This window comes from Podarcis gaigeae, assembly GCF_964106915.1.
Source record: "Podarcis gaigeae genome assembly, chromosome: 3".
NCBI classification, from domain to species: domain Eukaryota; kingdom Metazoa; phylum Chordata; class Lepidosauria; order Squamata; family Lacertidae; genus Podarcis; species Podarcis gaigeae.
The window spans coordinates 103439591-103455552 of NC_139680.1; the positions used below are offsets into that span (position 1 = coordinate 103439591).

The window sequence follows — 15962 nt, forward strand, 5'->3', positions numbered from 1 at the left end:
AAGAAGAAGAGCTCACAGGCAAAGAGATGCCCAGTACAATGAAGGAAGACTCAGCCCAGGTCGCCCCATGATTGCAGCAGCATTGCAAAGCATGGAGTAATGTTTCCAAGCCCCAAACTGCAGTGCTGAGACTCTGGGGTGAAGAATTCTTGGCTGTCTCAGAATATGTAACCTTAAGCTCTCACCAGTTCTGTAGGTCTTAATATTTTCACTGAATTCGGGCAACAACTGCCTGCAGCCGCTGCAGTCACCTACAGCCTCTATCAGATAAGCTATCTGGCTGAACACAGGCTGGTGAACACCCTCCACCTTGGTAGCTCAGTCGGTAAAGACACTTAATCTCAGGGTGGTGGGTTTGAGTCCCATGCTGGGCAAAAGATTCCTGCATTGCAGGGGGTTGGACTAGATGACCCTTGAGGTTCTTCCAGCTCTACATTTCTATTATCTAGTCCCATTGATCTAATTCCACCCCAAACTTCCTACCATCCCCACTCTAGTCATACACAAAAGATCCTGGTTCTATGACAAAAGGCTAGCTAAATGGATCTGCAGAGTAAACAAAGTGCCTCCCAACACAGAACATCCAGCATTTGTTTAACAGGGGCTGGGGCCCAGTGAGAAGCCTTGGGATCTGCAGGGATCAGTTCCCATCCTGCAGGAATTTCAACTCTGCTGTGCAAAATTCAGAGGGTGACTGCTTCTAAGTCACAGAAGATGCCCTGCTGATGGCAAGCAAGTGGGGATGAAGGGAGTCTCAGACCTCGGCGGTGTTGAAGCAGAGGAGGATGTACATCTGCAGGGTGGAGACGTGCAGGAGGCAGCCCTGGTACTCCAGCTCCGCGTGGCCCAGCCACGTCCACTGCAAACGCCGCGGCTTGGTGTGCTCCAGCCCAAAGCGGCTCTGACCTGAGAAAGACAAGGGCAACGGTCAGGGAGAAATACGGCGGCAAGACGGGCAACACTCTCTCTGCCTCTCTGCTCAAGGACAGGAGATCACAATACTGGGGTTGGAGAAGCATGAACAAAACACAAATCTTGTTTTTTTAAAAATTGTCTCATCCCACGTTCCGTAGATTAGCCAGATTTTCCAAAGATTATGAACCTCTTAACGCTGCCTCTCTCAAAGTATGGTTTAAAGACTCACAGCTCCCCGTGAAGGTTTGTATCATTTCTTTATAGATAGTATGATGGTTCTCATTTCCAAGTTCAGAGTCCTGTGTAAAAGTGGGGTCCACCTGCCCCCCAGAAACTCAGCCTGAGGGAGGCAGGGATGCCTGCAAGGAAGGAGCTGCTCACGTTGGGCTCAAGAACAGCCTGCCACTCACTCTGGGTGTAGAAGTCAGCAAACTTGCTCAGGTGCTGACTGAGGGATTCTGGGAAGAACCGGGCAGGATCCTCCAGGTAGCAGAACGAGGAGATGGTCCAACAGCGTGGAGACAGCGCCAGCACCTTCACCTCCACCTCTTCCTCCCGAGAGAACAGCTGCTGCGCCTCCACCATCTGGGGAAATACAGGAGGTTTGTGGCTTTGGCGGACAGTGGGGGCTCCCCAGGCAGTGTCAACGGAGGAAGAAAAGGCCTTGCGGGGCAGAGGACCTCCTGCCGTGGTCCACAGGGCTGGGGCTCTGCCCTGCTGGCTCCTCCTTCACCTCTCACCTCGCCTTCCTCCATCTCCTCCTCCGCCTCCCAGTTCCCATCCTGGTCGAGTTCCAGCAGGTGCTTGTCGAGCTGCTCCAGCTGGAAGAGGTGGAACTGCTGCTGCTGCTCCTCCAGCTCACTCAGGTTCTTCAGCATCTGCTGGGGGAAGCGGTTGGGGAAGCAGAGCCCAATGTGCTCCACCACCGCACACTCCAGCCACGTCTTGCCCTGCGACAGGAGCCGGTCTCCCAGGTAGTACCTGCGCAAGCAGAAAGGGCAGACCCATCAGCCCAGACCCCCCTCGTCTCTCCTGCAGGGCGGGCCAGTCCCACGTACAAGAGACCCATGGAAGGAGGAAGGAAGGAAGGAAGGAAGGAAGGAAGGAAGGAAGGAAGGAAGGAAGGAACCCAGCAGCTGAACTGGCGCTCTCCATTCCTTCTTCCCTACGGAAGTGCCAGGAATAGTCTGCACCACTTCCTGCCCGACACCTGCACCGTCTCCCAGAACAACATGACAAGCAGCTCCTTGGGAATATGGGAAGCTGCCTTGGACTGCGCCTGGTCCCTTGGTCCCTCCAGCTCAGCACTGTCCACACTGACTGGCAGTGGCTCCAGGGCTTCAGGCAGAAATATCTCTCTCCTTCCTGGAGACTGAACCCAAGACCTTCTGCCTGTATGGCAGCTGCTCTCCCCCCCCCCCGAGCTCTGGCCCTCCCCTCCCCACTACGATTCCACATATCTGCCCCACGAAGGCCTCCTCACCGGTAGAAGTGCTCGAAGGTGTTGGCCAACTCCAGGCCTGCCAGGAAGAGGACGGGCTCCAGGCTCTGCTGCAGGCGCCGCAAAGTCTCCACGTTGCCAGAGTCCGCCCAGCTCTCCTGGATCCACCGGTCGATGTAGCGGGCAAACTGCTCACTCACCTGTTGGCCACAGAGCAAGAGGCACCAGTTGAAGCTGGGAGAAGAAGCAGGTGGAGCTTCCATGAAGGGAGGGGGTCGAGGGGGGCGGAGGGGATTCCTCCCTCAAACCAGCAGCAATGCCTCCAGGGAAGGGGATGGACAAGGCATCTGGGGAAGATCCCAGAAGGGGAGGCTGGCTGCTCTGTGATCAGGCCAGGGGAGCCAAGCAGGCTCTGAGATGAGGCCACGTTTGACATCCCTGGAAGTGCAAGGGGCAGGGCCAGGCTGCCTGCAGAGCCGGGGGGGATGTCAGAGGGACAGTTCTGCTCCTTGCAAATGAGCTCCCCCATGACTAGGCCGTGCCCCCCACCCTTGCGCCCTTACTCACGTGCATGGCTGTCAGGAAGGAGAGCTGCAGCAGACCCCCCGAGAAGCCGTGGCACAGGGCCAGCATGAAGGACATCTGCTGCCCAAAGAGCTCCTCCATGGCGGTGCGGAGGCGCAGGTAGGTGTTGCAGTAGCGCTCCACAAAGTCCGGGGCCTGCCAGGAGGACTCCAGGAACAGCTTCACCTGGGCAGAAGGACGGCAGGAGCACAACAGGGTCAGAGCAACCCACACGCCCTTCTCTGGCTCCCTGGGGCCTGCCTGGAAGTCTTCCTGTGGGCAGGGATCCCTGGCTGGTTGCCTGTTCTGGGTAGCATTAAACACCCTTTCTCTCATCTTTGGATTGTCTGTCAGTCATCAGGAAAGTCTGTGCATGGGACTGGAACTGGGCAGAAGTGTCAAAATAAGAGCGAGGCTCCCACCTAATTTAGCAGCACCACGTAGAGCTTGGAGCCAGGAAACCCCCTTTCCTGGGAGAGGCTGGTCCACACCCCGTCCTGTCCTGCAGCCTCAGCTCTCCCCAAGGCTGCCTTCCCAGTAACTCCTTAATAGACAGGGAAGCAGCTGCATGCAGACACAGTGAGAGCAAGGCAGCAGGACTAGTGACTGGTCTGCCATGGAAGACGTGGCCAGGAAGACATCTGTTTGCAGCAATGGAGAGTCGCTACGCCTCATCTCACCCTGCTTGGCGCCCCCCTTCGCGCCTGGTCCTCTGCTCCCCCTACCTGCTGCTGGACCACCCCTTTCCAGCACTGGGTGATGCCAGAGGTGCTGCTGGGCTTCTTCACGGCTGCCTTGACAGTCCCAGAGCTCGACTCTTTGTTCTTCCCGTTCTTCCCGTCTGCAAAGTGGGGGTTGTGTGGCGTTATTCACGGGGACTGGAGCACCCAGCCACCCACGTCTGAGTATACGGGACCTTGAGGCTCTCCTCCCTCCCCAGTTCTCCCTCCAACGCCACCCCCCTTGCAGCCCCTCTTGCTCCTGCCAAGGTCTGCCTGGCCCCCAGAGGCTCCCCTGCAGTGACCTTCCCACCTTCAATTGGGAAAGGGGACCTGTCCCTCCTGGGCTGCCTATCTGCCCAAGCAGGGAGTGGGGAGACACTCACTGGATTTCACGGGGGGCTTGAGCTCCTCGGGCTCAGGGCTGTTGGAGTCCACGTGCACCAGAAGGTGGCTCAGGCGCCGGACGCGAGAGTTGAAGATGGCCGCCCGGCTTTTGGCGCTTCGGGAAGCCTCCAGGTTCTCCAGGTATTGGCTTAGGAGCCAGGAAAGGGGGCTGATGCCGCTGGGATCTGGAGGGCAGGAAAGAGTCAACATGGAGGGCTGCTGGGAGAGGGGAGGGGAGGGAGGGATGGTGTGGCTCCTGAGGACTTGTGCCAGGAAGGAGGTGCCATACCAGGAGTGGTGATGCTCTGCACCAAAGGGCTGATCAGAGCCTCCCAGCAGGTCTTGCCCAGGGCCTGGGCAGCTTCGTCGTCGGGAAGGAAGCGGTCGGCAAAGACCTGCTCGTGGCGCAAGGCGCTGTTCAACCTGAAACAGCAAAGGGGTGGAGGGTCAGCTGCTGACTTGGGTGACGCTTGGAGGCCTTTGGAGGTCAGGGACAAACGGGCTGAGAAGCAATGCCTGCACAGGGTCGGGACAAAGCAGGGCAGGAGCTTAAACAACGTGAAACTCAGCCAGATGAGTGGGGTATGAATAATAACATCATTATTATTATTATTATTATTATTATTATTATTATTATTATTACTGAGATGAAAGTGGAGAAGAGCAGGATGGATATCTTCCGACAGGGTTTCCCAAACTTGGGTCTCCAGCTGTTTTTGGACTACAACTCCCATCATCCCTAGCTAGCAGGACGTATGATCAGGGCCGATGGGAATTGTAGTCCAACAACAGCTGGACACCCATTTTTGGGAAACCCTGTCTTGGGGTAAGCGTGGGAAGGGCTGGGAATGTGGAGCCCCTCCCAGCGCAAGAGGGAGACCCCTCCCTGCCCCGCAGGACAACCCTGCCCCTCCCCACCTGCGGCCCCAGGGAAAGGGCAAGACCTGTTGAAGAGCTGCAGCAGCTGCATCCGGTCTTCCGAGATTTCCTGGCACCAGGTGTGCGCCTTGGTGGTGTAGAAGAGGTACGTGCGCCGGCACAGCTGCTCCTTGAAGATGGGCCAGAAGGTGGGCTTGGGGCCCAGCACCTCGATGCCACGCACGCGAGTGTCAATGCCCCCCTGAGAACGACATGGACTTCTCCAATAAGGCAATGTGTGTTATGTATAAAGAAGCAACTCGCTATTTCCATATGATCAAAATTTGCTCAACCCACACTCATGCACATATTTCTCCAAGTTATGGTATAACAACAAGAAAGCCATATTCCACCCACTTAACACAGAAGAGTACTGTGTTTTTATGTAGTAGCTGCTCTTTGTCTTTTGAAAGATAGCCATGCTCTTCTGCGTATGAAATGATCTGTAAAGGAGCTGCAAAATGTTTGTGCGAACCAAAAAAGTTCCAAAAAACAATGCAGCATCCATGAAAAACTATCAGAATGTAACCAAGCTACAAAGCGTTAAGCTGTTTATTTGTCACTTGTCATCTCACAATCTATACCCTCTGCACTCGCATTAACAACATTCCGCAATGTCATGACGGCAACGACAAATCTATTCCTCCTTGAGAAGCGCTGCATTTTCTCAGGTACGGATCACAATCCTTCAAATGCTTGGAAAAAGCAATACTCCAGAAACACTAATGCTATTTTGGGAGAAGGTGTGCGGATGGGCAAGCTTGGGAATTCAAAATAAATGCCCTAGTAATGTGCGGAAACTAATTGTGCAGGATATCTTATATCAAAGCTCCTCTCCGTTCCACTGTACATCCCTACCTGCTGACAACGCTTGATTTTGATTTGTATGATGGGCCAGAAGCGGGCCATGTTCTCCAGAAGAACCACCCTGCTGGCTGATGGCAGGACATTCAGCTGTAAGGAAAAGAGCCAGAGTCTCACCTTGAGCTAGAAGTGCTAATGCAGTTAACAATCCACCCCCCTGCCCCTGTGAACACCAGTCTTCTCTGTGTTCCCCCCATTGATGTAATGAACCAGAGCCCTTCTCACTACATCTGTAGAGAATGTAAAACCAAACAATTCACACCACAGTAAAGGTACATAGGCAGCTTTTAGGGAGATCAGGAAGCTGCTCCATAGGACAGAAATGGGAAGAGAAATTTAAAGAGACTATCCTCTCAATAGATGTTAAGTCTTCTGCGATGGAGAAAACCTCGTTCATTTTTCTGCATTATCAATAAGGCAAGCTAAATCTTTCACTGCTCATTGATGTAATTTCTAATATACCCTTAAAAATAGCTGGGGATGGGAAGAAGGGTAGAATAGCCACTAGGAAATAAGGAAAGGCAGGTAGGCAAGAGGCAGGTCCAGTAGAAATAGGAAATCTCCAATAGGAAATCACTCCAGCGTCAGGCAATTCAACACAGATACATGTCAAATATTGATAATTTGGGCCCAGTTTGCAGCAATATGGTGAAATAACTTTCAAATGTGAGCCCTTCTGACCTGAAGTTCATGGCCAGAGCAGTACAGATTTACAGAAAGATTGCAGCACTCACAGTAATGAGCTCGGTAGTGATGTTGGAAGAGTTCTCTCCTCCCATGACCACGATCCGGGCTGGCATGTAGCTGGAGTCCTCACTGGCCACTAACAGAGTCATCTGCCTACACCAGGAGAGAAAAGAAACAAGCTTTAAGCTAAACCCCTGGAAGAATCCCAGCACCCTTCACAAAGCTGGTGGGGTCATCTGCCCTGAAAAGCCAGAAGCATTTCACAATATTCCTGGCATGAAAAATATCCAGAGTTTTCACCTCTGTTCCCCAAGAATCACTCGTAAAGAAAACCAAGCAGCCAGGTGAGCTTCTCCCTAAAACCTTAGAGGTGCCAACTGCACCAACGCACTCAAGCCCACCCTTACTCTGCTGCCTAGGAAATCCCCCAACCCAACTTGTGCAAAGAGATTCCTCAGTGAACCCCACCAGGACTCACCTGACCACCACTCCACGATGCATGTAGACATTGATGTAGTGGGAGCCAGTGCTGCCATTGGATTCCCAGTATGTCTTTGGGTTCCTATCTGTCAGCTTGCTGGCTCGGTGGGGGTTTGAGGAGACTTCCACCCTCTCCCAACACTTGTCTTCCTTCACCTCCACATTGGAACCTAGACCAAAAAGCAAAATTGAATTGGATCAGGCTTCACACCGATGCAGCCGCCACTTGCTTCCTTGCCCAAATGAGTCGCTCACCCTGGCAAAGGTTGCGCAGAAACACGTCAAAGAAAGGGATGTTGATAGGCTGGTGGCTCCTCCTGTGCTCCTCTATCTGACCCAGAACCATCTGTCGGAGCAAGGGGGGCAGAGGAACAAACAGAGGCATTCTTAGTAGAGCTCAAGACATGATCAGAAGAAAGTATCTGGGTTTCTGATCCCTTCAATTTCAGTAGCCCAAACTGCTGAAGAGAGCCTTGAAATTCACCAAGCATCTTTTTAGGGGAGCTCCACCATCTGCAGCAAGTCAAATGTATTATGGGGGATGAATAAGAGAACAGAGCCCCAGAGCTTCAAAAGAGGACCACTAATCTCAGGCTGACCTCCTCTGTTTTACCAGACATAACTGGTCAGGTTGCTGACACTCCATGCCCTCCCTCCTGTTACCTGGCCAGCCACCCCAAGCCTCATTACCCCACCCTGGTCTCAGTCACCTGGATGCAGCCAGCCAGGATGCTGGTGGTCATCTTCTTATAAAGGCTGGCGTATTTCTCGCAGTCGGTCACCAGGTCGCGCAGCTCCGTCACTAGCAGCAGATTGGAGTTGTACCTGTCCATCGCTTTGGTGAGCGCCTCCTTTGTGCCCACGCGACTCATCACCACGGCACAGTCTTTGTTTGTGGTGGCCAGGCGATGCAGAAAGCGAATGAACTCCTGCACAACCTACAGACGAGGAAGACAGCAATGGCAAGTTGGTGGAGCACAGGGCTGGGTTCTGCAACCAAGCTTCTTCAAGAATGTTCTGGACAGCTCTGGAGAAGCCACAGCCATCCTCTGCATCTCCATTCCCTTCTTTAAGCTGTCTCCTGATATATTCCCCAGGTGGGCTAAGGCTTCTTCTCCAAATGTCCCCCTTTGGGAAAACGCTGTCAGACCAGAAGTCAATGGACAGCTTCAAATGCATCTACATGCTTGTGGCTTTCTGGCTCTGCTGCACTCTGGCACAGTTCCAATTCTGTAAACTCTGGCTCTCAGTTTAATGAAGGAAGACGGCGCCCCAGTTAGTCCTATTCAATCTATGGACAGACTTTGATCTGTGTGCAAGACCACACAGAAGCACACTAAGACTCACCTTGAGCATTGTTTCCTGCTTCAGGAAGGGAGGTGCAAGGTGATTACAAGAATGGATTCTAAGCTCCCTAGAAAAGGGATGGAGAGCTTGTAGCCTTCTCCAGATGTTGTTGGACTCCCATCAGCCCCAAGCCAGCATGACTGGAGTTGTAGTCCTTGGGAGGTCACAGGTTCCTCATTCCTGCTCTAGGACCTTCCTTGTGGGGGTTTCCTTGTATTTTTGTTCAACAGGCATGTCTGGTCTTTTGGGTTAGCCCCACCAAATCAGCTACTCGCTTTCATTTAGCTAAGTTTTTATAGTCCTTGAATTTGCCAGGGGAAGTTGACAGTCTAGCTGCCTTACTTACACACAAACTCAGAGAGGTTTCAAGCAACAAAACAGATATTTATTATTTTAAGTCCATTCCGACCACACATGTCTAGCAAAGAAAGGCAAAGGAAGCCCAGCTTTTTGTAAAGATCCCCCATATGGTTGCTTAAAGTGACCTGGAGAGCAACTGTTTAAAAGGATGGACTGAAATAATGATTGACAATTGACGTGCAACTAGATTGGTTTATTTATCCATATGCACGTTTGCCAGTCCCAGGTGACTCAGCTGCCCTGGCTGCAGAGTTGAAGCCATGAGTTTCGCCAACACACTTCTAAATTTGAAATGTGAGGTTCTAGCAGGACAAAAAAATTGCTTTTCATCAACTACATTTGGTTAGGGATTTGCAACTCGGTATGCAATACAGATGCTCAATATTATTCTTCATCCTGGACGATCTTCAAATGACTTCCACCGCACCAGCCCCTCTTGCTTTCAGTATTTCAAGCTATATACCAATTTGAGTCCCTCACCTCCCGGTCATTGCTGTTGGCGCTCAGAGAGGACAGACAGGGCTCAATGCACTCATGCCAGGGCAGTGCATCCTCTTGGGTACTGTCCAAAAACTTATTCAAAATTCTGCAACAAACAGAAAACAGTTAAGAGGGAAAACAGCAAGTTCTGCCTTGACTTGGACCCAAGTGCAATAGGCTGCCCCTGCAGCTCAAGAGTCCATTCTAATAATATCTCTCTTTCTAAAGCAGGACAAATCTTCTCTTCCCTTTGCTTTTAAGATGCTCGGGAACGGAGACTCCTCCACAAGTCAAGCTCACTACAACTCCTACAAGAAATGCCACCCCCGTAATAGCACTTGATTGCCTTGAGAATACCCCAAAACTGATTGGCAACAGCCACAGCAACCCACTAAGCTTTCTCCCTCATGATTCTGATCATAAAAGCCACCTCTCAACACCAGTAACCTCTGCTTAGTTCCTCCACATGCAGTCTGAAGGACTACAGCTTCCCTACATTGTCTCTGCTGGAGAACCTGCCCACTCGTGGGGTCCTAATCCCCGCATTCCAGGTTTTAAGAAGTTCCACGGGTTTCCACATCTACCAAAAGATGAAAATCTATAAACGTAGGCCCTGCATACATGATGCCCACTTAGACAACAACTCCCCAAGTCCGACAGGGACGCAGGTAGCGCTGTGGGTTAAACCACAGAGCCTAGGACTTGCCGATCAGAAGGTCGGCGGTTCGAATCCCCGCGACGGGGTGAGCTCCTGTTGCTCGGCCCCTGCTCTTGCCAACCTAGCAGTTCGAAAGCACGTCAAAGTGCAAGTAGATAAATAGGTACCGCTCTGGCGGGAAGGTAAACGGCGTTTCCATGTGCTGCTCTGGTTCGCCATGACCCAGAAGCTGTACACCGGCTCCCTCGGCCAATAAAGCAAGATGAGCGCTGCAACCCTAGAGTCGGCCACGACTGGACCTAATGGTCAGGGGTCCCTTTACCTTTACTCAAGGGACATTGGTCTCCCTGCATCCAATTTGCCTTTACACTCTTCTGAAGCATCCCTCTCCACCCTATGACAATGACATGCACAAGTCCCCCCACCAGGCACAGCCACGCTTTCATCTTTTCCAGCTCACCTCAGCATGCCCATCTGCACAGTCTTCTCAGCTCCCAGCTGTTCAAGGGTTTTCATCAACATCGAGAAGTGCTCACGGTCTGGCAAAAGCTCGGTGCCATTGCCCTCGGGGCAGACACCCTCATCACAAAGGCAGCGTTCCAGGGCTAGCACCACCTCCTTGGAGAAGTTGGTCTCCTGGAGGTTTTTCAGCAGGGTGGGGACATCCATGTCCTTCAGCTCAAAGGAGGTCTCAGACTCTGGGGAGGGAGAAAAGGAGAGATGAGGACAGGATCCCTGTGAGTTAAAATGGCACTCTCCTGAAATGAGTCGAGGAAGAATCTTAGTTGGTGATCATGCCTTGTTGAGTACAATTAGAAAAGCCACATGAGGAATGGTTTTAAGCCTCACGTCTTTCACTCTCCTAGAGAGAGGAAAAAGAGTCGTAACACCAGCAGTTCACAGTGGAAAGGAGGGTTATGGATGAAAGGCACCAGTACACTGGGCTCTAGAAGGGTAAGCGAGCAAAACGCACTTGACCAAGCTTCTCCTAGGTTAAGTACAGAAGACCTTGCTGAATGTGCAGGCAAAGGAGACCAGGCATTCCATGCATATACTTTCTAGTAGCACAAGGCAGTGTTTGATGGAAATGAAGTCAGTGATGTAGGGGTTTTCAGGGAAAAAAAATTATTAACAAAACTAAAAAGTAGCCTCTGCTCTTAGGTTGTTCCAAAAGGCTTATGGAGCAATCACCTCCGAGGCAAAAGTTTATATTGTAAAAATGTATAAAGGGCTTTATATATGGTTCAATGTAAAAGGTTAATGGTCTGTGCTGTGAGGATACACACTGGGTGGAATTCAGTATCACACTCTCTGCAAGCATCTCAGCTTGCTGGCGAGTGATCCCTCCTACCTCGCCATACACTGGTCTTGCGGTCCTCCCCCAAGCCAACTTGGGGCACAGGGAAGCCCAGTTGAGCAAGCATAAATCCTTCTGAAGAGCTTTCACTGATGGGGCTCATTAGGTGAATCCCGTCCAGTGTTATCAGCAGCTGGGGGGGGGAGGCCCCCAGAGTGACAACTGCACTACCATTATTAGAGGGAGACAGATCTTATTCAGAATTACTTGAACCAGTTTCCTCTTTTGATAAGGTTCCCCCCCCCAAAAAAAATGAGTCTATACATAAACAACTTCCCTGGCTCCATAAAAGAAATATGAGATACTGGCACTGTGTGTTGGTTGAAAACGAAACGAGAATTAATCACAGCATTGGTTTTGCTTTCAGCTGCCGGCTGAGATGAAGTAAGAATGTTGGCTTTGATTATGAATCAACCTGCGCAGCCAGTCACTGATGAATTGATCACTTTCTGTAACTTTTGGTTTGGGATTACTGAATGGTATTAAATGTTAGTCAAACACACATGAGGCACATGGAAATTAGCAACCCAAGTCCACTGATTTCAATAGTTCTGCTCTGATTATTACCGACATATAGACATTGGCCTATATGCATTTGTTGTTTACCCTGCCTATGGGCCCCTGCTCAGTAGAAGCCCTGTGCTTGCATTACGGTGTTTTCCCCTCCATTCCTTCCACTGTGCAGCCCCTGAATTGGCTCGGGATGTGTGTGAGATCCCCCAGAACAGCACATGAGGCATGAGAGATGGTGGATTGTTCCGTCTGGCAAGCTGACATAGCACAATTGTCTCAATGTGACATTGAATTCTTCCCTATCTACTTCCTCAGACACTTCATAGTGACGATCAGTTGGAGAGAGAAAAAAACTAATTACAACTTTGAGCCAAGCTTGTCTAATATTGTATTGGCATTCATATATCGTTACTAACAAATTTTATGAAACGACGCATTTTTAGAAATGGATTCTTCCTCGTGGAAAAATAAAGCACTGGGAAGATTTCTGTCCCGCATCATTCAGTGAAACTAAGCCTTCTGCACTTGTGCACTTTGATACTTAAATTGCAGAGGGGGACTAAGGATCAGAAACTGCAGGTCTAGTGCCATGCGTACCTGCATTCTCCTGGCTCAGCGGCAACTTATGTTCAGCCAGACTCTTCAGCACTATCCGAGCCAGGATCTCGTTGGAGCTCTGGCCAGCTCGGCAGCAGCTCTGCAGGATGGCGTGGAGGTCAGAGTTTCCGAGCTGCTCCGCCAGGCCCTTGTGATGGTTGATCAGCATGTTCAGCACCAACAGTCCATTCTGCACTGCTGATGAAGCCCTGGGGAAAGGAGAAACAAGCAGAGGGTGACTGCCTGGCCCCAATTGGCATTACCTTACGAGACTATATAAACAGGACTATACAAGAGCAGCAACTATCGGCTCCAGAGAAGCTAGTAATTCAGACAACAGCAAATAAGGCATCTGTCAGACTGGTCGATCGACATCCAATGTCCCTTTAAATGTGTTGTGCGAGGGGAGGTTATTGCTTTGTTTTTCTTATTTTTACTATATCTTTTTTGGCTTTTATATGGTGCTTTCATGCTGTGAACCACCATGAGATCTGTAGATGAAGGGCAGTGGAGGAGCAAGCCGACTGGGTACCCGGGGCGGTGCACATGCTCTGCGCCCAGGGGTGGGGCCAGCCAGGGCAGGATGCTCCACTGGGCCAAGGAGTCTGCCTGCCTCCTCCCACTCGACAGCTGAGGGGGAGGGGGTGGGCGGACCATTTGAGGCAGCGTGGAGCCTGCGGGCGTGCTGCAGGCCCTGCGGTGAGTGCCGCCCAGCATTTTGTCACCCCCCCTCAGTGGTGACACCCGGGGCGGCTCGCTCCCACTGTACCTCCTTCCTCCGCCAATGATGAAGGGTGGTATACAAATAAATTAACAGCAACAACAAGCTGAGTGCAAAATGGAGGAAAGGACATTGAGATACGTCCTGATTTTCCCAGACATTTCAGTGTTTTGCGCACAGACACTATTACCGACGGCTGAATTCTGGCGAAATTACAGACGTATGTCAACCATATATTAAGAACATGGCATACTAATCTGATTCCTCCAAAAGAATTCCTTCACTCCACAAGCTCTATAGCAGAGTTTCCAGCTGTTTTTGGACTACAGCTCCCATCATCCCTAGCTAGCAGGACTGGTGGTCAGGGATGATGGGAACTGTAATCCAAAAGCAGCTGGAGACCCAAGTCTGGGAAACTCTGCTCTATAGAAACAAGGGCAGCAACCTCAGCCAGCCTTACCTCCTGCCATCTTACGTAACAGCCAACCAAGGTGAGGGTGGCTCTGATTGGCTCATCTGCTGCTGGTCTCCCTGCCTTCTGCCCCACCAGCTGCTACTGATCAAGGGGACTCTGAATATTATCTCCACACACTGGACTATCCTTAGCTTCGATTAAGTTTAACCGGTTAACCTATCAGTATCTTGCCAAGGATCCCTTTTCAGCTTACCCAGGTGTGCTCAACATCTTCTCAATAGCTGTACAGATGACACAGAGCAAGTTATCCGAATCCTTGCCAGAAGCAGAACCAATGCTAGCAAAGATCTCCCGCATCATCTGGGCATCTGAGTGGTTCAGAGGGTTAGCCTTCCCACTGCTGCCCAGAAGCTCACAATTCCCAGCACCCACCAGGACTTTCAGGGCCTAGAAGGGCAAAAAGCAGGAACGGAATCAAGATTGCAAACGTTAAAAGCCCTTCCCAACAAGAGCAACCCCCATCCCTTCCATTGTAATTCAGTTTTTTGAATGGTGGCCCATTCTCACAAATGCAACGACTCCTGAACAATTCTACAAAACCTTGCTTGGCATTCTCTTGCCACAGGTCAATACGCTTCCCTGACCCATTTGCCACATGCTAGAGGATATGCTTTTGTTTCTTCCTGGCCCGCCTGTTCACACAAGCTAAACTTTCTACAAACAGATGAAATAGACCTGTGCATTCATCAAATATGATGGAATACATGTAAACTTCTAGGCAAAAGTGGTATCTGTGTAAAAATCCACCTTTTCTGAAGCAGGTGCGGTATCCATGCAATTTATTGTGCGCCGTTAACTCCCAAAAGCACATTAGTTATCCTATTATTAATTATTATCAGGTATCCACTATTCAGAGTCCATTGCTCTGAACATGAGGAAGAGGCTAATACATTTTTCAAGTGTCTGACAGTACCTTAAAAAGGCAAACAAAAGCAAAAAAAACTATGGCATAAGCTCTCATGTTAGGCTTCTAAGGTGCCACAAAACTGCTGGCTGCTTTTGCTGCTATGTTGTTGTTTAGTCGTGTCCGACTCTTCATGACCCCCTGGACCAGAGCACGCCAGGCACTCCTGTCTTCCACTGCCTCCCACAGTTTGGTCAGACTCATGCTTGTAGCTTCGAGAACACTGTCCAACCATCTCATCCTCTCTCGTCCCCTTCTCCTAGTGCCCTCAATCTTTCCCAACATCAGGGTCTTTTCTAGGGAGACTTCTCTTCTCATGAGGTGGCCAAAGTATTGGAGCCTCAGTTTCAGGATCTGTCCTTCCAGTGAGCACTCAGGGCTAATTTCCTTAAGAATGAAGAGATTTGATCTTCTTGCAGTCCATGGGACTCTCAAGAGTCTCCTCCAACACCATAATTCAAAATTGCTGCTATAGACTAAAGCTATTGCTACACGGGAAATACGTGGGTTTTTTTAAATCCATCATGCCAATCCCTCATTCCATTTGCTTATAGAATAATAAGCAAATTATTCCCCCAATTCCATACCCCATCAGGCAACACCACCCCCCCCCCCCCGCCATTCCACTTACTGCTAAGCCAGCCTGCTGGACCAATGCTGATGCGGGATATTCCTGCATGCAGCCCAACACGGCACGCACCCCGCCTTCCGTGGCAAAGAGAACTCTCCAATCGTACTTTGCCATGAACACATAAAGCAGGCGCAGTGCCATCACCACCAGCAGCTTCTCCTTCACTTGGTTGCTCAGCAGCTCCACCAGCATCTTCACCATTTTCTCTCTGGGGACAACAAGAGGGCCCCTGTTATACCCTACAGGTGTCTGGACACTCACAGTTGGGCCAGCCTACGCTCTGACACGAGTCTCTCCCGAGGAGAAGCTGGAGTCCAGGGAAAGAGCTGTCCCAAATTCAGAAGAACGCACATATAAAAAACTAAGCTTGCTTTGGAACAGGACACCCAATTCATTTTGCACTTTATTCGGATTTATAAGCCGCATTATCTAAGGCCTGGGATAACTAAAACATGCTCTTGTTGTTTTTCTTCTTTAAAGAACATACATCATGTGAAACCATGGTTTAGTGTTACGCATGTGTCATGCTCCCACCCCTCTCCCTGCCTTACTGATTTCTTGGTGTGCAACAAACCATTGCTTGCTGTTATATCGAAGCTGGGCAAAGTGTTGTATACTCAAAATGCACTGTGTCTCTTCCCCCCCCCCCCGCCCCGCAATTGTTAGCCCCAAAATGGAAAACGAGCGAGGTCCCAACCGAAGAAGAATGGCAACTTAAGATGACAGAATATGCACATCTTGCAGACTTAACATGTAAAATAAGAGAACAAGAAGAAAATACGTTTAAAGGAGATTGGAAAACATTTATTGAATATGTGGGAAATTAATTGTGCACAGCTGAAAACGATGGCAACATTAAGATAAATTCAGCAGTGCAAATAAGTTTTGACGGATGCAATAATGGAATACTGAATGATATAGTTTTTATAAAATATGCAGGGATT

At 50.4% G+C, this 15962-nt stretch overlaps 1 protein-coding gene across 1 annotated transcript in view; it reads right to left on the reverse strand.

Moving 5' to 3' along the window:
• LOC310841718 (cullin-9-like) overlaps positions 1 to 15962 on the reverse strand; it is a gene marked incomplete at its 5' end in the record, with an annotated part of 53466 nt that overhangs the window by 15533 nt on the left and 21971 nt on the right. The window contains 19 exon segments of the mRNA XM_083732934.1: positions 761 to 906; positions 1326 to 1500; positions 1656 to 1896; positions 2399 to 2556; positions 2924 to 3106; positions 3646 to 3761; positions 4026 to 4211; positions 4316 to 4449; positions 4971 to 5146; positions 5803 to 5898; positions 6543 to 6648; positions 6974 to 7145; positions 7231 to 7321; positions 7686 to 7913; positions 9163 to 9268; positions 10281 to 10518; positions 12288 to 12496; positions 13677 to 13870; positions 15019 to 15226. Of these exon segments, the coding sequence (XP_083589060.1) occupies positions 761 to 906; positions 1326 to 1500; positions 1656 to 1896; positions 2399 to 2556; positions 2924 to 3106; positions 3646 to 3761; positions 4026 to 4211; positions 4316 to 4449; positions 4971 to 5146; positions 5803 to 5898; positions 6543 to 6648; positions 6974 to 7145; positions 7231 to 7321; positions 7686 to 7913; positions 9163 to 9268; positions 10281 to 10518; positions 12288 to 12496; positions 13677 to 13870; positions 15019 to 15226 (3163 nt within the window).